This window comes from Onychostoma macrolepis, chromosome 19 (genome assembly GCF_012432095.1).
Source record: "Onychostoma macrolepis isolate SWU-2019 chromosome 19, ASM1243209v1, whole genome shotgun sequence".
Lineage (NCBI taxonomy): Eukaryota > Metazoa > Chordata > Actinopteri > Cypriniformes > Cyprinidae > Onychostoma > Onychostoma macrolepis.
Window position 1 is genome coordinate 6,714,551 of NC_081173.1, and position 24,482 is coordinate 6,739,032.

Here is a 24,482-nt window from a genome sequence, read left to right on the forward strand (position 1 = left end):
AATCGAAATTTCACTGAACAGCATTTTACTAGAATAGAAATCTTTTGCAATATCATAATTTTGTCCTTCCTGAACACAAGTACTTTTTTTTTTAACCTCACTCAAAACTTATGAATAGTAGTGTAACATTAAAAAAAAAAAGAAAACAAATTAAATCTTGTAATCCGCAAACTTAATCAAAAGTGACAGTAATTTATAATGTTGAAAAAGATTTCTATTTCTATTTCAATTTTTTTTTTTTTTTTTTTTTAAATGCTGTTCAGTGAACTTTCGATTCATCAAAGTATCCTGAACTTTTCCACAAAAATATAAAGCAGCACAACTGTTTTCAACATTGATAATAATAATAAATGTTTCTTGAGCAGCAAATCAGCATATTAGAATGATTTCTGAAGGATCATGTGACACTGAAGACTGGAGTAATGATGCTGAAAATTCAGCTTTGATCACAGGAATAAATTACATATTCAAATATAAATCAGCTATTTTAAATTGTAATATTTCACAATATTAATGTTTTACTGTATTTTAATCAGATATCTGCTGCCTTGATGATCATATAAAAGACGTCCTTCAAAAACTATAAATAAAAATAAAAAGTTTTTAGTCGGGAGGTTGGTCTCTCATCGAAAGTGTAGTAGACTATAAAATAAGTTATCAAAAAGAAGAAATACAAACTAACTTATTTTTGTCTGAAATAAGCTACTAGATATTGTTTATTGAACTGCAACTGCTGTTATAACAGCAATAGCACACTCGCAGTCGTGCTGCTGGTATTAAAAATGGAAGAAAATAATAATTAAAAAAATATGTATTTTAAAAAAATAAATAAATGCTAGAGAAGTGACCCGACAAACGTTTCCATATATCCCGCTCTAATGAGTGCTGGAGTCTGCCTCCACACCTCCGCCTCCTCACTGCGGTACTGCGCGCGAGCCGCGTGTCACACACCTCAGAATTAACTAGTTGTTTCCCTTCAGCCGCAACGCGGATGGAATAACTGAATGCTGCACTTTCGCCTTTAAAAAAAGAAAAGCAGAATCAACGCGTTTTACTTGAGCTGCAGAGGTAAGTGGCATCACACGCGTGTTTGAATGAATCTCGATTTGGGACAGGAACGCGCGCGCGGCCCAACCTATATATATGACAGCGCTGAAGGTTACACGCCTTTAGGATTTGGGAAGCAGTAGACAATACAACACTGGGGTGAGTCGCTCTGTTTAGCGTTATTCATGGCGCAGTTATGCTCAGAAATAAAGTTGCATGCTGTCAGTGCGGGACACTGCGGATGCGAGGAGACTGATGAAGCTGCACGTTTTGCCCTACGTCTATTTTTGCCTGCTCCTCTTTCCTTCGAGGTCAAGAAACCATTTAATATCTCATGAACATGTGAAATAGCTGTATATGATAAAAACGCACGCAAAGATATGTGTAAAGATGCGCTCTTAAATGCATTTAAAATGATATTTTCCTTGTATAGAATTGAAATGGTCTAGTGCTGATGAAATATGTAATACTGTATGCAGTAACCTATTGTAAAGGTAGGCCTACTGGAGGCAATATTTGGGGTTCCACAGACTGACACATTGGCGAATCCCTTTGGAGATCTTTATAGAGATCTTAATTGCTTTAAATATCATATTTTATACTAAATGAAGAATATCGAGTGCCTAAAATCCTCTCCTTTATGATGGGGTTAATGGAGTAACTTGTGGGCTTATCTTGTTCCTCAGAGAGGCTGTCCTATTTGAAAAGGTGTCTAGACACTCTCTGGAGAGGCTTATGAGGGTTCAGAGGGATGTATACTGTTTAGGATGAGTTTTTGACTGGTGGAAGTAAAAATTTAAAAAAATATTATATTTATATTTTTTGGTCAAAAATCATCTTGTCATGTGATACATCTCTACAAAATATTAAAGAGATAGTCCATTCATAAATTAACATTCTGTCATCATTTACGCACCCTCATGTCATTCAAAACCTGTATGACTTTTTCATCACCAAATGATCTTTTTTCTTTTTTTTTCTCTGTAGAACGCAAAATATTTTGTGTAATGTTGGTAACCAAACAGTTTAGTTCCCATTGACTTCCATTATATGGACAAAAATATGATGGAACTCATTGGGAACCAAAACTGTTCGGTTACTATAATTTCTCAAAATATCTTTAATCAATATGAAGGTGATTAAATGATGACATCATTTTCATTTTTGGGTGAACAATATCTTTTATAGTCAGCCTTTTATAGTTTAAAGCTTATTTTTCCCCTTTCAAGTTCAAGTCAAAGAGTTTCATAATGGAATACTAGCAAAGTACACTTTCAACAAAGTGAAGTAATATATATATATATATATATATATATACACTTAAGCCTACACTGTAAAAAAAAATTTACGGTAAAAAAACGGCAGCTGTGGTTGCAACATTTTACGTTTTTTACTTAAATTTACAGTTAAATACCGTAATTTCATTAACTGATATAATGTTAATATACCAACCTATTGAAGTACTGAAATCTGTTTTGTACCTTTGTAATGCACTGATAACCACCAAATGCAGGTGGTGATGAGACAGTCATATGATGAACCAAAGCCCATCGCAAGCAGATTTTAAATAATATCATATATAGAAGGGTCACAGTGTCATTCACAAGCACTAAACACCATCATGGTGAGACTCATTAAACTGAAATATGCAATAAACATTCATTTAACAACATTAGATGTAACATGCAACCCTAATAAACATAACTGATAAGAAAAACTAAGAAGAAACATAGTTATTTCAAAGAAAAAACATCCAATTTGAAATGCAACGCAGGGAATTGTGGGAACGTCAATTTACGTTTTTTCCCATAAATTTTACATTCTTTTTCACTTCCAAAAACGGTATTTCACCGTAAAATTGTCTAAAATGTCTATTACAGTTTTTCACCATATATATTAGTGGAATAAATTACCGTTAACCATTTAACAGGTTTTTACTGTAGCATTTTCACAGTTTTTTACCGTTAAAATCAGTCATTTTTTATAGTGCAGTTATTTCTACAGTGATCATTGATATGACACTGATGTTATGTTATTTTGCACAAAAATGTAAGAATTCAGATTATGAGCCAATTTACATGTCTCCATCGATCACTGTTGTATTTTAATGGATTATAGAAAATGGAGTTAAAAAAGAGATTAGTTTTTCACATTAAGTGAAGTCAGTCATGTTTATTTATATATTGCTTTATACAATACAGAATGTTTCAAACAGCTCCACAGGAGTAAATTAGTAGCATTGTAAAGTTTCAACAATTATAAAAATGACTTGAGTGTCAGCTGTAAAACAGCTCTACAGAAGATAATTACCATTATTTAGGTCAAGTCAGTTAAGTGATTCGATTCAGTTCAGTGACAGTGTCAATGTTACAGAGTTTATTACATTTTGAAACAAATTCTATGCAGCTATAAAACAGCTCTAAAGAAAACAGTAGTGTCATTATTCGGATTAAATGACTTGAACCTTGATTCAGTTCCATTCTGTGTTTTCCTTATTAACAAAACGACTGCAATGGCAGCTCTACTGAAGGCAACAGTGTCATTAACCATTTCAGTTCAGTTCTCATCCAGTCAGTGCAGTCAAATTGATAATATTTCTAAAAGTTAATTCTCTATTAAGCACCCTTTTTAAGCACATGAGTATTAACTAAATATTGCGATGTAATGTGATGATGTTTGCTTTAGCGGTTGTGTTCACTTTATCAGTTTAGGGTTAGTAACGATAAATAACTTTACAAGCCAGTAACCGCATATTTTAGATTGTGGGTTGTGAGTTTAAGAATAGTCTATTGAAAAACCCATATTTGGCTAATCTGATCACTGCATCCCTCTATGGTGGACCTTTAGGCCTGAGATACAGCATGAAAAAATATGATTTCTTGAAATCAGTAACCTTTTAATGGACTTTCCGGCACAAATGACACCATGAGCATAACCTTTTTGAGGGTTAATGTGATGTAATGCTCAGACATCCATATTTTTGTCCTTTTCATTCTGTCTTCATTCTTATTTCTCTCTTTTTCCCTATTCAGTTCGGTTTCTTCTCCATAACCAGCTATTCTTACACTTCTTATCTCCAACTGATTATCTGATTTTAGCATAGCCAGGCCTCAAACTGACTGACATCAGCATGGGCATTGAGAGTCAGGGCCCCACGCGCCCTGCAGGAAACCTGACGCCAAAGCAGGTCAAGACATTTCAGAATGTGGAGCCGAAAGCGCTGGGGGTGAGTGTCACATTCACTGCCGCAAATCCCAGACCAAATGCATAAAAAAAAATCTTCCATACACCAGATGTCCAGTTATTTCTCATACTGTAAGCCACTGTGTTGCACATTTCATACAATGTGATTGCATAAATAGCTTTGTAATAATTTCATTATGCAAATGTTTGAAGCTATTTAGAGTGTCAAAAAAAATCCTCAAAACTAAATCTTTGAAATCAAATAAAAGTATAATAGTTTTCTGTTATAAAACCATTGAAGTGGCATTTTTGGCAGTTCATTGAGCTTGTTGTTTTGTTGTTTCAGTCCATTCAGATCATCATTGCAGTCTTGTGCTTGTGTCTGAGCGTCACCATTCTTCAGCTCTATGAAGAGGTTCACTTCTCTCCTGATGTAATTGTTGTGGTAGTGATTGTTGTTCAGGTAAGCTGAATGTGCTAATGGACCTTAAAAGCAGAGTGTTTAATCAATTATGAATCCAGTTGTTACTAAGGATGTTGCAAAAATTTTCTTGTTATCAGTTGCTTGTGTCTGGATCCATTTTAATCCATGCTGGACGGTTCCCGTCTCTGTTCTGGGTGAGTACAAGTTCAAGGTTTGCAGAGTTAATGAAACTATACTAACCACCTACCCACCCTGAACTCTCACTAATAGTCAGCATTTTGGACACGCTTGACTAAATTTATGTTTCTCTTATTTTTTTAATGCATTTGATTGAGATTAGTTTTGTAGAAAAATACAAATGATTCCTTTTTCGTTTATGTTTCTTAAAAGTTAAAAGTTTGTTTTGGTTTTGTCTTGTTTCTTTTGGTTTTGGAGCAGATAGTGAATGTTTAATGTTATGCATAAATGATTGAAATTAGTTTTATAGAAAAATGTGAATCATGCCTATTTACGATTTTCTTAGTTTTTTTTTGTTGTTGTTGGAGCAGATAGCTAATGTTTAATGCTTATGCATAATTGATAGAAATTAGTTCTGTAGAAAAATATGAATCATGCCTGTTCATGGTTTTCTTAAAAGTTGTTTTGTTTTGTTTTGTTTTGGAGACAATAATGAATGCTTAATGCTTTTCCATAATTTATGGAAATTAGTTATTTAATTGTCATGTTTATAATTTTCTTAAAAGTTATTTTGTTTTGGAACAGATAGTGAATGTTTAATGTTTATGAAAAATAGAAATAGTGACTGTTTATGATTTTCTTAAAAGTTGTTTTGTTTTGTTTTGTTTTGTTTTCATTTGGAGCAGATAGTGAATGCTTAATGTTTATGCATAAATGTTTGAAATTAATTTTGTCGAAAAATATAAATAGTGATTTTCTTAAAAGTTGTTTTGTTATGTTTGGTATTTGTTTTGTTTTCTTGTTTTTTGTTTTGTTTTGTGTTGTTTCTTTTGGCTTTGGAGCAGATAGTGAATGCCTAATGCTTATGCATAAAGGATTGAAAAAAGACAACTAGATTAGGAAGCAAGCTAGAGAAGTTTTTTTAAGGGCATTAGTTTAAGAGCATGTTCAAGTGTGGTAAAGTGCTTGCAGAAGAAAGATGAAAGATGTGATGGTCTCAGCAGTTGGTGGACGCTGGTAGCAGGTTGGCAGGAGAGGTGTTTGGTTTGGAGCCAACAATCACATAATTACATATCAGTCACTCATGTGAACTACTTGAAACCTATCGAGCTTTAATCTATACAAAGAAGAAGAGAGAGTTTACAAGAGAGTTTTGATCTGGTCCTTACATAATTCCCATGCTTCCATTTACTTCCATTTTCATAGTTTGTTGACTGTGGAAAATAATCATCATGAAAAAGTATGTGTCCAAACTGTTGCATGTATTTCAGTTTTTTTTTCTTCAGTACTGCATTGTTTTTCATTTTTCAGTGTTTTATCAAATTACAGTAAATTACAGTTATATGAGCTGCACAGTAACTTCTGTCCCACCATGTGAAGGTGAAAGCCACACTGGTTGCTCACCTGGTCAGTGCAGCGTTTTCCACTGCTGTTCTTGGGCTGCTGTCCCGTCACCTGCCTTACCGTCAGGACACGTACCACTGTGAGCACTGCAGGAGACTGGAGATCTATGCTGTGGTGAGCACACATCTGCTACTCTCTCACTGCACTGCTGAGCACCTTGCATTATGGGAAGATGGGTTTGCACATATAAACATACACTGTAAAAAAAATTCTGTAGTTTTTACAAAATCATTTTGGCAGCTGTGGTTGCCAGAATAGTTTTGTAAAAAATACAGAAAAACTGTAAAATTTACAGTATAAAACTGTAATTTGTGAACAAGGAAATTCGAATGTAAACCAGTAAATTCAACACACTGCTATTAAAATCTGTTTTGTACCTTTTTAACATACTGACAACCACCATAATAATGCAGGTGGTAAAAGAGAAAGCCACATGAAGAATCAAAGCTCCCCACAAGCAGAAGTATATACTAATATATAGAAGGTGCACAGGGTCATTCATGCAAACACAAAACACCATCACGGTAACACGCATGATACTTAAATAATGCAATAAACATTCATTAAACAACAGAAGATGTAACATAAAGTCCAAATGTACATAACTGACAACAAAAACTATTAAAAAACATGATTATTTAAACAAAATACTTTCAAATGTGGAGTGTCACGCAGGGAATTCTAGGAATATCAGTTTACAGTTTTGGACTGTATATTATACATTGATTTGTTCATTTTTACTTCTAAAAACTGTACAATTAACAGCATGTTACTGTAAAATTACATGAAATGTCTGTATATAGTACGGGAACTTACTGTTAACCTATTAACAGTTTTTTTCCGTAGCGTTATTACAAAACTTTACAGTTAAAATTACGATTAGTTTTTACAGTGTAGTCCTGTAGATGATGAATGCATGTGGGTGGGTTTTGGGTGCAGTGGGAAGGATAAAATACTGTAAGTGGGTGATGATGTGATGAACTGGCCACATCAACTTTCTTGTTACAGTTTTTTCTTTATGCAATTTCCTTGATGCCTTTTCAAAGGACTGTACCGAAGTGCAAAACATAGCATCTTCAAAAGTTTCAGTAATAATGTGTGTCTGTCAAAAGTCAGGTTCGTATACTTCACATGGTTGAAGAATTTTTGTGAATCTTCAGTAAAGACCTGTTTGTCTGCTTTTTTATATAAAGTCAAATTAGTGCTTTCAAAGTTGGAAGCTGTTTTATAGTATAATTTTGGTTTGCATAAACCTTACATTAAAATAATACATACCATTTGATTAGACCTTCTGTTTAATTTTTAGCCTGTGTAGGAGCTTAATGAATTGAAGGATTATGTTGGAATGAATTTAAAGAGATATATTTCATATATATATTTCAATTTATTGAAATATATAGAGAGAAAAAGACGGGTAATGTTGTTACTTGGGGTACTGACTTCTGATTTGATGTGGGATTGTGTATATGCAACTTCTACGTTATTAAATTGCTTTAAATTGGAAACCAATTTAAGCAATTTGATTGACATGTATAATTGTAATTGGTTTATCATAATTTTTAATTGTTGAGATATATAGATAGATACGAGTTGTTGGCATAATCACAATGATAGTTTCACATCTCTCCTATTAATTTGTTACTGCTTTGCAATGTATATTTTGTCTTACTATATATTTATAAGAGAGTAGATTAATATCCATAAGGATACAGACCCTTTGCACTTGGTACAGACTTTTTTCCAATGAAGGAGAAAATGAATAAAATCAGTGCCCTTTCAAGGTATTTGGACAATAAAGTGAAATGTTTTTAAACACAAATTATTTTAGAACTAAAATGGAAAATGCGAAGAAAGCTAAAATATAAAAGGTAACACTTTACAATAAGGTTCATTAGTTAACTACATTAGTTAACATTAACTAATAATAAACTGCACTTATACAGCGTTTATTAATCTTTGTTAATATTAATTTCAACATTTACTAATACATTATTAAAATCTTGTTAACATTAGTTAATGCATTGTGAACTAACATGAACTAACAATGAACATCTGTATTTTTATTAACTAATGTTAGCGAAGATTAGTAAATACAGTAACAAATGTATTGCTCATGGTTAGTTCATGTTAGTTAATACATTAACTAATGTTTAACTAATGAACCTTATTGTAAAGTGTTACCATATAAAATTTTAAAATGGGATATTAAGATGGAATATTGCTGTTCTCTTGGTTTGAAGTTATTACTTTTATTTAATTTTTTTTTTTTTTTTTTTTTGGTACTGTACATTTTTGACTGATGCTCATGTTTGTAAATGCTTTTTTTATGTTTTGATCCCAGTGATGGCCAGCCACATTTACATTCTTTGGGCAAGATTTACTAACAGCTTTCACCAGCACTAACCCTCTTTTGGCATGAAAAACATTAAAAACGCAGTGAATTTAAATGAATCATGCAAGGTGATTTACTAATGTATGCGCTAGTCAGTTAATGGTATTTCCACCATCATTTAACATCCAAAAACAGCATATATTAACCTCCCACTTCCATCTGTACTTTTACGGGATTGCACTCTCGTGCTAATTTGCCCTGTTTAGTAAATCTGGTCCTTGGTCTGACACCAGCTAAACTCAAAAGGTACAGTATCTGGAAAAAAGTGAATCATTTCTTTCAGTAAGAAACATCTTTAATATTAGCTGTCCAGTTATGTCTATGTCCTATGGGACTTGTCCCTATCTCAGAAGTCCAAAACCTTTCTGAGGGCACTGTTGTTTGTCAAGGAAGCCAAAAAACTGTAACAGTTTTTCTAAATTGGCTAATTGGGTGTGCTTGCAGCTACATCTGTATATGAATAATAGCTTTATGGCTGCATTTACAAAATTCAACATAATTTTGTCTTTTGTGTCTGCTTTTCCAAAGCAACAATATTGTTTCAGGAAGTGCACTTATACTGTCGAGAGAAATTGCAAAGTAAGTAATTCTTACCTTTATGTTTGCCTTTGTTTACATGAATGTGCTTAATTATATGCTAATAATGCAAGAAAAAAAAAAAACAGGTAAATAGCAAGTAACATTTTTGTTGTTTTTAAGGCAATTCAAGCATAAAACATAGTATGTTTATTCAGGTAAACTGGGTCATCACCAGTGTGACAGCATCTCAGAAAGTGGTCCAATTTGCCTGAATTCACCCTACAGTTCAGGATCTGCTTATTTTTCGTATCTTTCTCAAAAATTGACTAGTAGCTTTGTGTATATTTGAAGGAGAGTGAATGCACGTGGTAGCAGGGTGTGGGTTATTTTGAAGATTGTGTTGTCAGTTTTGCACTTTGGGCCAGTTGTCTGAAAATGCTTCAGAATGAAAGAGACCTTTAATTATTTGCAGATGTGCTATGAAAACTCAGATGGTCACTCTTGCTAATCTTTTTTAATCTTTCAAAAAAATCTTACTGATGTGCTTGTCCATGTTTGTAACTAACTGAAAGAGGACATCTCTGTCAACGTACAAACGTGGACGAGCGTGTGCCTTAGATTGTTGTTTTTCTGTCTCTTTTGGCTGCTCTCAGCTCTTGATCGATGGCTTCTTGGCCACACTGGTTCTTTTTCTGGTGGTGGAGTTGGCGATCTGCATTGTAACCATCTTGTTTGGACTCAATGCTCTGGCTAAAGGTGGTGTGCAGGTCAGTTAAACACATGCACAATGAAATAGTAGGACTGAGAAAGTATGTTGATTTTGGCGATTGTATGGCAGGGTCAGAAATGAACTTTTCCAAGGGGCAATAAACAGTGATATGCTCATAACTGAAGTGAATCATGACAGTCTACACTCTTAAAAATAAAGCTTCTTTATGTTTCCAGTAACATCCATAGAACCTTTAGATTACACAAAAGGTTCTTGACAGTTGAGGTTCTTTAGATTTTAAGAACCTTTCATTTTCTTTGGGGAACCTAAATGGTTCTTCAGTGGCATCCCTGCAATGAAACCATTTTGGAACCTTTATTTTAATAAGAATGTAGCGTGACTTATGCATTTGCGCTAAAACTCCTGTTGTAATGAATGATGCTGTCTACAGTTCAGAATGAATCTTTTTGCATAGTATCTGCTCTTTGTTGTTTATGATGAGAGAATTCAGTCGGTGAGTGTGCACACTCAACAAAACTCAGATTCCGCCATTAACTAATAATAATGTTTGTGATTGGCCATTTATGCACTTATGCAGAAACATCAATGATTGGCCATAATGCTGCAGAAAAACAACACGTAAAAAAATGTAATGCTGAAATCAACACTTTCCATGTCATTTCGCATTTCACTTTAATCACAGCAATCATAAGATTTGGTTTAATTCTGCAGAGACTTTTTTTTTTGCCACTTTTTGTTAAATATATGGGGCATTTTTGTTCATTTTAGTGGCATTTTTACCCCCAAGTCTCTATTAATTTCCGACCCTGCATGGTATTTAATACATGATAATTAGTGTAACAGATTGGTCAACTTCTAGTATAAATGTCATTCTTTTTCTAAAATAACTCAGCACGTAGAGTGGTGTTCAGAAATATTTTTTATTTGTATTTTACGATCTCCTCTTCTAAATTTTCCTTTCCACGATGAGCTAATATAATAGAGCGATCCCTATGTTTTTCCGCAGCTTCCTGGTTTTAGACAGCGTGCTGCCCCGTCTCAGCCCGAGGCCGTCACCCCTAGCCAACCTCAGGTACACAAAGAGCACCTGCACTTTTAACCAGTTGGGATTCAACCTTGCTTGGTGAAGCTAGAGCTATAGTCAATGCATTGCTTTCTCATCTTTAACTCTTTGCTAGTTCTTGAACCTGTCAACCAATCAAAAGTCTGTTTCTTCCCACTCATTCCAACCCTGCAGGTGGAGGTGTTGGTGTCAGAGGTGGAGCCAATGCCTGAGCGTGAACCTGAACCCATATCTGAGCCGATAGAAGAAATCCCTAGCCCTCCCACTGAACCTCAAGTGGCGCCCATTGACTCTTTAACAGACGTTTGATGCTTCATGCTCATCTGATCTGTATGTATATTGTAGAGATGAATGAGGTTTTAGCAGGAAGGGTTTTTGTATTTTAGTGATGTATGAAATCAACATTATCATCATACTTAAAGGGATAGTTCAACCAAAAATGTAAATTCATTTGCTCCCTCATGTTGATTAAAACCCATGACTTTCTTTGGTACAATGAAAATGGATGGGGACCAGAGCTCGTCAAGCTCCAAAAAGGACAAAAAATCACCATAAAAGCAAAAACGAGCGGTTTGTATAACTTGTGCACTATATTTCAAGTCTTTTGAAGTCATACATTTATGTCGTCCTTTAAAAATATTGCTTGACTACTGTGATCTCTGTTCATGTTACGAAAAGAGCAGTTTAGACATCCTACTATTATTGTGTTCTTTTGCATTCCACATAAGAAAGAAACTTTTTTAAAAGTTGTGGGTTTCGAAAGACATGAGGGTGAATTTTCATTTTGAGGTGAACTATTGCTTTAACATTGTATTACCTGCTATAAATGACTGCAGAGCTGTCAGCTGATGACTTACAGTGTTTGCAAAGCAGCACAGACTGATGTTCTTCAAATATTCAGGGTCAAACCTTAACCCTACATATTACATTTCTGCATTTAATTTAGCCTAAACCACTAATTTCACCTTGCTTGTTTTATCTATTAAAAAATAAGAGGTTACACTTTATTTTAAGGTGTCTTTGTTACAGTGTAATTATACATTTAAGTACTGAGTAATATTAATTACCTACTTGAACTTACTATATGGTTAGGGTTAGGATTAGAGGTTGGCTTAGGGTTACTTATGCATAATTTATTGTTATTATAATAGTAAGTACATGTAACATGTGCAACAAGGACACCTTAAAATAAAGTGTTACCAAATAACATAATTTCCCTTTGATGCCATGATAAAATCACTCAAATGTTAATTGGTATCATCATGGTATTTGCGTACTGAATGGTGATTGGTCTTCTTTCTTGCATCTGTTTGCATAATGAATTGTGATTGGTGCATGCTTGCATTCTTCCTTGCATATATTTAATCACTCAGAGCATTTACACTGTGCCATGCAGATTGATTCTTGCAAAGGCAAAGCAGCTCTAACGTAGCATTTCATTTACTCTGAATCCATCCTAGGTTTAGGTTTTAGGATTTGGTTCTGTGTGAATTAAATTTTTACTAAAAAATGAAACTATTTGGAGTTCCCTCAGACATGGAAAACCTGGAAATTCAGGGAAATTGAACATTGTGTTTTCCAGGTCTGGCAAAGTCGTGAAAAAAAAAAAAAAAATTGTTCTAATTATGTATAGATTTAGAATATTTATTTAGCTAGAAATATTCTATATTGGTGCAATCTCTATAAAATATTTATTTTTTATTCTTTATGTAAAACAACTGGAATCATTGAAATGTATTGATCAAAGAATGTGGGAAGCTTGACAGTTCTTTGGCTGCCTTGCAAACACTGCCGTTTTTGCAGTGTCTATCAGAATAAAGTACTAGATGATGAAAAAATAACATTAACAGTGCAGAACGATCATAGCATGATTGGTGTAAATGTAATCATAGCTCAGAGAAACTAAATGTTGCATATCTTGCAGGGAAAAATGTATGTAAACAATGCAAGCATGTAAAGTTGGATCCACTTAATGCAAGACATTATGATCAGGTATTTGGTTCGCAGGAAGCTAATTTTAGATGTAGATTGTATATCAAACCAGCTTTAAATCATTGTCAACTGTCATCTACAACTACAACAAACTATATTGCAGGTAATATCATGTTAATTGTTAATCTGCAATAATGAATACGCCCATTGAGCTAATCTACTAACAAACAGAAATGCTCTGTATGATATGTTAATGTATGTTACATAATGTAAAATATTCCCCGCACTTCATTTGGCCTCTTGAGTGTTAGTAATGTGTGGAAAATCTGAAGACACAATGTCTATATTCAATTTATATGCTCACAAGAGAATGAAAAACATAATATCTTAACAGAATAATATGCATACAAGTTGGGCTTGATCTGTGAGACTCTATAAAAGAAGAAAAAAAAAAAGTTCTCCACTGTTAATATCAAACAGTGGCATGAGTTCCCTGTAGATATGTTGTATATTCCTGATTAATGTCATTGGTGCTAGTACACTAGTACATCTAGAAAATACTTTTCAGTGCAGGATGAAGTTTTGTGTGTGAGAAACATGTTTTCATCTTTCATATAATCATTCTGTATCCTTTAATTACCAATAGATGAGTGAGAGAGAGAGAGAGAGAGAGAGAGGATAACCAGGTTTAAACGGGGAGAGTTAGAATAGAGCTTTTATGCGTCATCTTTTGTCATTTGTTTGCTTGCCATTGTTGTTTCACAAAGCTTAATAGTTCACTCACCACACTCACGGAATGTCATTTTTGTATCTCTCAAGAATCTGAATTTGTTACATTACAGTCATAAACCAAGGAACTACTGTTTTTATTACAGATCTAACAAACCAAAGCATCTCTTTTCTCTTCTGTATTACTACTGTTTATTTACTTCTGCACCTCTTTTACACAACATCTGTATATTTTCTGCCCTGTTCACCTGTCGCTTCTTGTTTAATTGTGATTTTGAGCATGCACTGGACGGGGATCAAAGGAATTGGTGTGACATTGTAGCACATTCTCATAGTGTTTGAAGTGCAGTGTATTTTAGGTGCTGAATGGATGTATTAAACCACATTTTTGCACCAACAATGTGAGATTATCATTTCATATTTCACATTTTCATATTTTTAGTGTATAAAAAGAACCATGCTGGTGTAAAGCACTTACAAAATTCTATTGTATTCTATTCTATTCTATTGTTAATTTGACACTTTTGCCCAACAGGATGCTTTTAGCAAGTTAACATTATCATGATAATTATATGTATAATACTAATTATTACATAATACTAATAACTAGGGCTGCCAGTTTAACGTGTTAATTAATTATGAGAAATAACGCGATTAAAATATTTTAACGCAATTAACGCACTGGCCCCGCCCCTAGACCTGTATGTCATCTTACATTTCATACAGTTGACTGTTAATAAATCCATAAATGCAGTTATGACCTAAAATTCAAGATATTGGTGTAAAAATGCTCCTGCATGAGTTTTTGTCTCATATTTATATCATATGATAAGCAATATCACACGAGTTTTGTTTTTGTCCCGAATAACACACGAGCGCAAATGTGATTTTATACAACAGATAAGTTAATATTTAAACACAATATTATCTATAAAGCCACAGCAGAAACATGCAAACAAACATACCACATGCTGGTGATTTGTCTATTGCCATATATATTGCCCTTGTGAAAAATAGAAATACACTTTACCATACTTTTGAGTCAATTGCAATTAAATTATATTATATTATAGTTTAAATGCAACTGTTCTGTACTGAAGTACTGTCTTGTGTACTTAACGTTTACTGCTGAATGTATTGACAAGGATTTATGATAAACTAAAATATACTTTAATGTCATTTCATCTGAAACGTGTGTCATGTATTTAAAAAGTGCAGTAACTTTTAACTTTTAGTAAGTACTTTCAACACTGTAAAAAGTGCTAAGTTGACTTAACTTTAAAAAAAATTGAGGAAACCCGTTGCCTTAAATATTTTAAGTAAATTATAATTAAAAAAATAAGTTAAGTGAATTGTCAAGTTCACTTAACTTTTTTTTTTTAAATGATTATTTACTTAATAATTTTAAGGCAACGAGTTTCCTAAATTTTTTTAAGTTAAGTCAACTTAGCACTTTTTACAGTGAAGCACGACAAAAGATTATTAAAACATAAGGATTTTAAATGTACTGTAAAGTAAAACTTTTTAAAAGTGTGTTAAGAAAGTGAGCTTGCTTTAAGTACACTTTAGTGGCCCTTCATTTTATTATATTATATGCATGTACAGTTTTTTTAAAATTTACTTTTAATATTTGAAGTGTATATTTAATAAAATTAAGGACACTTTTTTTTTTCACAAGGGTGTGAATCGGAAATGTATAAAACTTCCCTGCTCCCATAAGTGTTTTCTAAATAGACTTTATGAATATGACTGTTTAAAATCCTCTCTGATTAATAATCCACAAATAATGACTTTACTTTTTCTGATCACCTTGTGACGCAAAACTGTTACTAAAGATAGAATAGGTGCAGCACCTCTGACATTCAGCCAGGAAATCAAACACAAACAATAGCTGAAAAGTTATAAAATACACTGTATATGAAACGACTGACATTCCATTGAAAGCAGTGTATATCAAGCGTTTTGTCAGAGATGTCTGGCATTGCAGTTGCTTTCTTTCTGCTTTTACACCGAGAACTAGGTTTAAATGATCTTTTACACAATCTCTCTACGTCAAATTCATTCTTTATTTGCTGGTGAACCACTTAAAATGTGTAAATATTGTTTGGTATATGACACCATAGCCCTAAAAGTATGCATAAAATATCTAAATGTCTGTGCTAGAAACAAACTCTACCATTTCATACATGAAGGTCTTCTTTACTGATCCTTGACTAAATACAAACTATATGTACTTTGAAATGATTCCTCATTCTAGCAGTTAAGCTAAGTTTGATGTTGAACACTAAATTTACAAATCAAACATAACACATACAATCTAAAATTATAAAACACAGTAACACATCACAAAAACAGATACAATTAATTACAGTTAAATGCAAGAGAGAAGAGATGAATCTTTAAATAAGATTTAAAAGCATCAAGAGTGGCACAAGATCTATGAAGAAAAGGCCCTGTCTCCTTTTGAGTTTAACAAACCTATAAACCTATAAATAAAGAAGTATTTAATCACTTAATAGCACTTTAAGCAAATCAACAGACTCTTCATCTGAAATAAAATGACACTAAATAAAGACATAGTGCCTTTGGAGTAACCTGAGGTGAAATATTTAATGAAGCGGGACTGAATTGAATATGAATTCTGTGATTTTCTAATTCTCAGATACCTGCACATTTCATGAACTTTTGTGTGTAAAACCTAGTTTCTTAAGCAATAACCACAACATGTTATACAATAGGGTAAGATGGAGGAAGATTAAGAACAACATGCATTTATTTTGGTAACACTTTAGTTTACATTTACATTTAGTCATTTAGCTGATGCTTTTATCCAAAGCGACTTACAAATGAAGACAATGGAAGCAATCAAAATCAACAAAAGAGCAATGATATGCAAGTGTTAGGGTTTTTTTTGTTTGTTTTTTTTTTTTTTAAGAAACCAAGCAGTTAGTAAATGAATAGAGTGCAAGTCTTTTTTTCATTTTTTAAAGAATAGAATAGAATAGAATAGAATAAAATAGTTAAGGGTCCAATTCTTACTATTAACTAGTTGCTTATTATCATGCATGTTACTATATTGGTAGTTTAATAGTGCTTATAAAGCACATACTAATGCCTTATTCTGCATGACCATATCTTAAAGGGTTACTCCACCCCAAAATGAAAATTTGTCATTAATCATTTACCCTCGTGTCATTCCAAACCCGTAAAAGCTTTGTTCGTCCTCGGAACACAATTTAAGATATTTTAGATGAAAACCGGGAGGCTTGTGACTGTCCCATTGACTGCCAAGTAAATAACACTGTCAAGGCACAGAAAAGTATAAAAAAAAAACATTAGTGGTTCAATATGAATTTTATGAAGCGACGAGAATACTTTTTGTATGCAAAGAAAATAAAAATGCGTACGCTATTCTCTGTCGTCAGTAATGCATGGATACACTGTTTCCGTTCAAATCAAAGCGGAAATAAACGTACAATACGTATCCATGCGTTACTGATGACAGAGAATAGCGTACGCACTTTGAGTCCATCGGATGCTCTCCAAAATGGCGCTACGCTGACACAGAGAGACAGAGAGGAGATAAATTGCTGAATAAATGTCGTTATTTTTATTTTCTTTGCGTGCAAAAAGTATTCTCATCGCTTCATAAAATTCAGATTGAACCACTGATGGCAGATGAACTATTGTGGCGATGTTTTTATACTTTTCTGTGCCTTGACAGTGTTATTTACTTGGCAGTCAATGGGACAGTCACAAACCTCCCGGTTTTCATCCAAAATATCTTAAATTGTGTTCTGAAGACGAACAAAGCTTTTACGGGTTTGAAACGACATGGGGGTAAGTGATTAATGACAAAATGTTCATTTTGGGGTGGAGTAACCCTTTAATCCTACCCCATACCTAAATTTAACAACCACCTTACTAACTAAGATCCCACTTTATATTAGGTGGCCTTAACTACTATGTACTTACATTTAAATTAATAATTTGGCACAATGCACTTATTGTGTACATACATGCTTTACATTGTACTTATTTCTAAAATAGATACCTGCATGTAATTACATCTGTAATTCATTTCTGTAATTACATTTATAATACAATCTACAATATAAACTAATAAACTATAAACTAATAGTTTATTGATGATTTGTAAGTACTTTATTAGTGTATGCTTATTATTCAGTGATTCACGAAGTTCTTAATTTTATCTTCGTTTTATCTTTTCACTTCAGAATAAAAACTGTACGTTTTACTCCATAAATCTAAAAACATCAATGTGTCCATGAATTATTGATTGATTGACATTACAAATCACAATTTTCCAGAGACGCAAAATTAGATCAATTAACCTGTTTTGACTGACTAAATCCCATAAATGTTGATATTCAAATGAAATGACAAAATTGAGAAGAGGATAAAAATAAATCTAAAAAATAAATAAACATACAAATAAATAAAACATTGCATGCAGTTTATTTATTCATAATTTACCTGGTAATATATTGCTTTGCTGAAGTATTGTGCATCAAATACAACAGCTCTACCCACGGAAAGTGTGTAAATAAGTGTAAATAAGTGTAAATGACCATACAAAGAACACGAATGCAAATTACAAATGAAAAGACATATGAATTGATAAACTTGTAATCTGGAGATACCAAACCCCCACATACAGTATCAAAAATAAAATCTTTAAATTTAAGAGATCTACTCTTCTTCTGTTGCCTAAGATATACTGTAAAAGACACCGGGGCAAGATGTCACACAGGGAAGCATTGACACATGCAAATCCTGTCGGTCAAAACATTGTTTTGATGTTTGATATATATGTGACCCTGGACCACAAAACCAGTCTTAAGTCGCTGGGGTATATTTGTAGCAATAGCCAAAAATACATTGTATGGGTCAAAATAATCGATTTTTATTTATGCCAAAAATCATTAGGATATTAAGTAAAGATCATGTTCCATGGAGATATTTAGTAAATTTCTTACCGTAAATATATCAAAACTTAATTTTTGATCAGTAATATGCATTGCTAAGAACTTCATTTGGACAACTTTAAAGGTGATTTTCTCAATATTTAGATTTTTTTACACCCTCAGATTCCAGATTTTCAAATAGTTGTATCTCGGCCAAATATTGTCCGATCCTAACAAACCATACATCAATGGAAAGCTTATTTATTCAGCTTTCAGATGATGTATAAATCTCAATTTTGAAAAATTGACACTTAAGACTGGTTTTGTGGTCCAGGGTCACATATATATTGATTCTTTGATCTTTGTTGCTGTTTGATAATCATTTTACTGTTTGAAATCTCACAGACACACCACAAAATATCACAAAGCATACTTTATATGAAAGATTTTTGAACAAATAGTCAAAGGCTTTCTTAAGAATAAACCTAACCTGGTAAATATTTAGTGGAGTATTAAGTGTGACAACTAGCCCCGGTCTTACCTATGTTACACTGAAATCGAATCAGAGATGCAAAAGTTCACAGACCCAAATCCCCATATCTGTGCTTCATAAAAAGTACAGAAATAAATAATTGTCTGTCCAGTTGAGTATAATACTTAGATTACACATGGTAACGATGACAAGTCCACATTCTTCTATGAGAGAATCCGCTTTACCATCCTGACCTCCATGCCTCTGAAACAAACCATATTATTTACATTAGTACACATGATACCAGACAGATATCGATGCAATGTCCCTTTTGCAAAGTTGTCATTGACGTCAGTTTTACAGTTTTCAGTGTTTAATGTTAACAAGATGATTAATCATGTTTTGTATTGTAAACTATGTGTGAAATATGACATGCGAAGGGAGAGTTTTAATAGTTTAACCGCTCCCTGACCTTTCAATGCAGCTCTGACTCATTCAGTTTCATTCATTCATTTACTGGTCACCAATTTGGAGAATACATGGATGGATTTATTGTTTAAATAGTTGACACATAATGTTAAAAATCATAAACAGTATGACAATTTTTAATTAAAGCTAAGTAATCTCAAACAATAAAAAAACTCAAATAATTACTTCCACTCATCACTGCATTAAAGCAGTTATCTGTAACGACCAGCATGAAGCCTTTCCCAGCGATAGCTATAAATCATCACCATTCATTATTTGACAGCGCAGTAACATATTAATCGTGTGTAAAAGAACTGAACGTATTGTGTTTAATCCTAATTCAATGGTAGCTTTATGAAATGTATTTACTAGCATTAAATACCATCTTTGTGTTGCCATGAGCAAGCATTGTGGTCACCATGGTAAACAGTTCATTGAATGAAGGGCTTCACCTCGTGTTAACTAGCCCAGTTTATGTATTTAATCTGCATTGTGTTGCTGGTGTTTCTTTGTTCGTGTTGACTAGATCTGCTCCATCACAGACAAACCTGTTAGTTCAAACCTATCCTTTGGTTTCTGAGACCAGCTTGAGAAAATATGTATATATAATTTAAATAATAATAATTGATAAATACAGCAATTATGTATGTAGATGCCTATATAATAAACGTAAATATTACTTATGGATATCTACAATATCTGTAGAAGTTTTTATTGATTTATTTCTACCTCTCTAATAGTGGTGTTGTGGTTTTCATCTCTGAGGATTCATCGTGTACACCCCGGATCGGTTGCCATGTTGTACTTCCGGTTCTCCCTGTAGAAGAAGCGATTTATTAGGGATCATGTCTGTCAGCTGTAATAACAGAATCATTAGACAAACATCTTATGTAATTATGAATATATGGATTAATAAGATCTAAACTTGTACCAATCTAAGCATAAAAGGTACACTTCACATGAGTAATAAGCACAATGTTCTGATAATCTGTCTGCTAAAACATTTGCTACAGTTCCAAGATTTCAAATTGCACAAGTCGTAGACAAAAATGGAACCTTTTCACATTTCTGAAAAAAAAAAAAAAAAAGACATAATAATTAAGGTGGTCAGAAAAGAGAAAGATTTGGCATCGCTCCCTCAGCCATTGTATTAGAAACATTCACACAGCAGCCTTAAAGGATAGTTTACCCCAAAATTAAAATTTTACTTTAAATATACTTACCCTCAGGCCATCCAAGATGGAGATGAGGTTAGAAATGTAGCATTGCATCACTTACTCACCAATGGATCCTCTGCAGTGAATGGGTGCCGTCAGAATGAGAGTCCAAACAGCTGATAAAAACATCACAATAATCCCAAACTAATCCACACCACTCCAGTCCTTGTAAGTGAAAAGCGTAAGTAAGAAACAAATCCATCATTAAAGCGTTTTTAACTTTAAACCGTCACTTCTGGCCAAAATCAATAAAGATTCTTCTAGTTGAAAAAGCAGTATTATGGATAAATGACTCATGTTTTAGCAACAGTTTGAAGATAAAAACATCTTAATGATGGATTTGCTTCTTTATAAAAAAAGATGATAATTGATAGATTGGAGTGGTGTGGATTACTTGTGGATTATTGTGATGTTTTTATCAGCTGTTTGGACTCTCATTCTGACGGCACCCATTCACTGCAGAGCATCCATTGTTGAGCAAGTGATGTAGTGCTACATTTCTCCAAATCTGATCCCATGAAGAAACAAACTCATCTGCATCTTGGATGGCCTGAGGGGGACTACATTTTCAGCTAATTTAAATTTTTTGGTGAACTATTCCTTTAAGTAGTTTTCTAAAACATAATGCCAAGGTAATATAACAAAAAGTGTTATAAATGTACATTACATTAAAAAAATGAACACATAAAAAGCATTGCAAGATTTACAATGTTAATTACTATGGAAATGCATCGTCAAAGTCTGCGAACAGGGTCCATTAATTTATGTATAATAATCTAAATCACAATGTCTTATGCTGACGTGAACTAAATATTTTTTGGGCTAGTGGCATTTTTCAATAGATCTTTAGTTGAACTTATATCACAGTCATGTGAAATGAAGTTGTTCTTACCAAGCTCCGGTAGTTGGGGTTCCTCTCAGGTGTGTGTGACATATATGTGGGATTGGCAAGATGTTCTTTGAAGGACGTTCTCTCATATGGTGTTACGGTTTGTGTTTCTTCCTTTTTTTCTTTTCTCCTACAGCACCAAAAGCATATCTGCAGAGATTGATATTGAGATATTACATTAAATAATACCACAGCACTGTATGTGTTGAATATTTTTTCTGTCACTTTGGGAAAACTGTGAGTTTATAAAATGTAAGTGTAAAGTATTTACCAGTAGTAAGATGATAAAAAGAAGCAGTATAATGATGCATGCTAGCACTAGCAATGCAATGGCCCAACCAGGAAGACCCTCAACACTAGATTCTGCAAAAGGCATTGCTGTAACCATCGGAGTTGTTGACTTTGGAAAAAGCCAGGCAGGTGTGACTGTTTCTGCATGAAAAATATATACATTTTAGTTAAAAATTAGGTTTTCAAACACCATGAAGCAGACTTACAAGACATAAACCTAAACACATCGGACTAATGAAATTCCACGTGTTATACCTGTGTTTGTTGAATGTTGGTGTAGCCAATATAATTCAAATTTACATCAATGAATCTGATTATGAATACTCACCAGCTGTGTACTGTCTGTTGACTGCAAGACCGTTCACTTGAGTATTATTATCTATGGCCCTCAGGAACAAATGCTTGATCACAACATTGTTGATAAAAATGGTCTGGAACTGGATGGTACAATTTGCAATCACAGACCCGTTACTGTAATCAAATGAGAAACAAAATTTTGATTGATTGCAATATTTAATGCAGTAACATTTAAGTACACTTAAGCATGCTTTAAAAAAAAAGTACATATTACAGAAATAGTCTAGTTTAAAAGAATATATTTTTGAACTGAATTTAGCGTTTTCTGACACTTGCAAGTAAATTAAAATATGTTATAGTTCATATTTATATCAAAAAAAGTTTAAGTAGCTTAAGTAGGGCTTAAGTATATCTTTGCATATAATTTTATAATTACTTCTGTTGCCTTTGAGATAAAGATTAAAGTGTATTGCTGAATACTGACAAGGCTTTATGATAAACTAAATTATGGTAATACTTTAATATAATTTCTATTTAAAACCTGTAGTTCATGTATTTAAATATATTTGTAATTGCGCATTTGTAATGATGAATGATATTAAATTTAGTATAAAACAACACAATACAGTTGAAATTATAATCAAATACTTTACATGTGCTTTAGTATGTCACACATAAAAATAAGTGTACTTCATTAAAGCACAACAGCAAAAAAATATTAAAAAGTCTACTTAAGTGTGTTAAGTAACAGTCGTGAAAGTGAACTCTAAGGATACTTAACTGACCTTTTATTTCATTAACATTATATTATCTTCAAGTACTAAGTACACTTCTTTATCACAATTGATTATTATTCATTTATTTTCCACAGTCATTTAGGACTAATACACCTTTAGCAAAAGACTGAGATGAGATTTACCTGAACTCTATATTTGTCACTCCTCTATAGGTTTCTCTTGTGTCACATTCAGAGCAGTTGAAGGCGATGTCCAGCTGCGAAAATGAAACAAGATCATGTTCACAGGATCTCTCTTAGTGTCAACAACTTACATGTACTGAATATGTTGTTGCTGGTATTATGTATAATATGGCTGCTCTAGTCAATAAAATTGGCACTTGACATTTATTCATTCATAAATCACGGGAAGCACTTACAATTCCAGCAACCTCAGCATACATGCGCTTGTACTGCTGTGAGGTTGTGTTGAGGAGAGCATCGCTGAAGACGCGGTTGTTGATCTCCATGCAGAGGGAGAATGAGTACAGGGGTGAAGGGTAGATCTGTGGCTCTGCCTGGAGGCCCTCCAGAATTTTTAAAAGACTGTAGGGCTCAGCACCTAGAAACGTAAAATAATGATTCATTGCCGTGTGTGTGTGTGTGTGTGTGTGTCCTGGACTCCTGGCATTACAACCCGATCTCATGAAAGTGCATATAAATAGTACGCCAAATAAAAACGAAAACTTGTGGTATTGATACGCAAAAATGGACTTTGGCGTGTCTATGCTACGCGATGGGTAGGATTAGGTTTGTGGTGTAGATGCGTATCATATGCACGCCAAAAAAGCGCGTAGCATAGACACGCCAAAGTCCATTTTTGCGTATCAATACTACGAGTTTTCGTTTTTTTTAGCGTAATATTTATACTTATTTTCATGCAACCCACAGGGATAGTAATGCCAGTAAATGTTGACCATGTGTGGACATTTTTTGAACATTTTTAATTCAGCTCATGTCAATGTCAGCAAGTGTATTTTTAACTATTCAAGACTACTGACACTAGTTTCAAATTTGATACAAAACCAGTATCTACAGTATAATGCTGAATTTTATTTATTTATTTATAGATGTATCTAAAATGCAATGATATCAGACATTTTGTAAAGACAAATAGCATATATTGTTATTTAATATTTTTTTTCTTACAAAAACTCAAAGCTGTTTTACTCTTATGTTGTTTTATAATACTCACATTATTGATTTTCCAACTTTGCTGGTACACAAAACACTTTACAATAAGGTTCCATTATTTAATGCATAAAAATTAACAATTTATTTGTTACAGTGAATCTGTTACAAAATACATTTGTTACAGTATTTATTAATCTTTGTTAACGTTAGTTGATAAAAATGCAACTGTTCATTGTTAGTTCATGTTAGCTAACTAACATTAATGCAACTTTTGATAATAGATAATAAATGTTGGAATCAACATTAAGTAAGATTAATAAATGCTTCAGAAGTATTTTTTATTGTTAGTTTATGTTAACTAGTTAACTAATGATAACAAATGGCCCCTTATTGTAAAGTGTTGCCATTTAA

The 24,482-nt window shown here is 33.1% G+C and overlaps 2 protein-coding genes across 5 annotated transcripts; one reads left to right on the forward strand and one right to left on the reverse strand.

Moving 5' to 3' along the window:
* Positions 1-905: 905 nt before the first annotated feature.
* si:dkey-81h8.1 (uncharacterized protein LOC100034657 homolog) lies at positions 906-14,598 on the forward strand. 4 transcript variants are annotated; one of them, XM_058752474.1, is made up of 9 exons: positions 906-1,206; positions 4,146-4,273; positions 4,577-4,693; positions 4,792-4,848; positions 6,212-6,349; positions 9,156-9,206; positions 9,800-9,913; positions 10,883-10,948; positions 11,114-14,597. In XM_058752474.1, exons 2-9 carry the CDS (start codon positions 4,178-4,180, stop codon positions 11,246-11,248), a joined length of 774 nt encoding a protein of 257 aa, XP_058608457.1. In that variant the 5' UTR covers positions 906-1,206; positions 4,146-4,177; the 3' UTR covers positions 11,249-14,597. The 4 variants fall into 4 exon arrangements, with proteins under 4 accessions (XP_058608457.1, XP_058608456.1, XP_058608459.1 ...); XM_058752473.1 differs by having other exon boundaries at positions 906-1,068; XM_058752476.1 differs by lacking the exon at positions 9,800-9,913 and having other exon boundaries at positions 906-1,068; positions 11,114-14,598.
* Positions 14,599-19,027: 4,429 nt separating this feature from the next.
* On the reverse strand, positions 19,028-23,524 carry si:dkeyp-92c9.4 (mucin-1). The gene is made up of 7 exons (XM_058753628.1): positions 23,318-23,524; positions 23,082-23,155; positions 22,194-22,336; positions 21,846-22,006; positions 21,578-21,724; positions 20,198-20,285; positions 19,028-19,264 (listed from the first exon to the last, which is right to left on the reverse strand). The coding sequence occupies exons 1-6, from the start codon at positions 23,522-23,524 to the stop codon at positions 20,223-20,225; spliced, it is 795 nt and encodes a 264-aa protein (XP_058609611.1). The 3' UTR covers positions 19,028-19,264; positions 20,198-20,222.
* Between the last annotated feature and the right edge of the window lie 958 nt (positions 23,525-24,482).

Excerpts from the sequence above, each read along its gene's own strand:
- si:dkey-81h8.1 (XM_058752474.1), top strand. The coding sequence starts at position 4,178 with ATGGGCATTGAGAGTCAGGGCCCCACGCGCCCTGCAGGAAACCTGACG. Across the intron at positions 4,274-4,576 it reads TGGAGCCGAAAGCGCTGGGG|TCCATTCAGATCATCATTGC; the intron begins GTGAGTGTCACA and ends TTGTTGTTTCAG. Across the intron at positions 6,350-9,155 it reads GACTGGAGATCTATGCTGTG|CAACAATATTGTTTCAGGAA; the intron begins GTGAGCACACAT and ends GCTTTTCCAAAG.
- si:dkeyp-92c9.4 (XM_058753628.1), bottom strand. The coding sequence starts at position 23,524 with ATGAATCATTATTTTACGTTTCTAGGTGCTGAGCCCTACAGTCTTTTA. Across the intron at positions 23,156-23,317 it reads ATGCTGAGGTTGCTGGAATT|CTGGACATCGCCTTCAACTG; the intron begins GTAAGTGCTTCC and ends TCATTTTCGCAG. Across the intron at positions 21,725-21,845 it reads TTTTTATCATCTTACTACTG|ATATGCTTTTGGTGCTGTAG; the intron begins GTAAATACTTTA and ends CAATCTCTGCAG.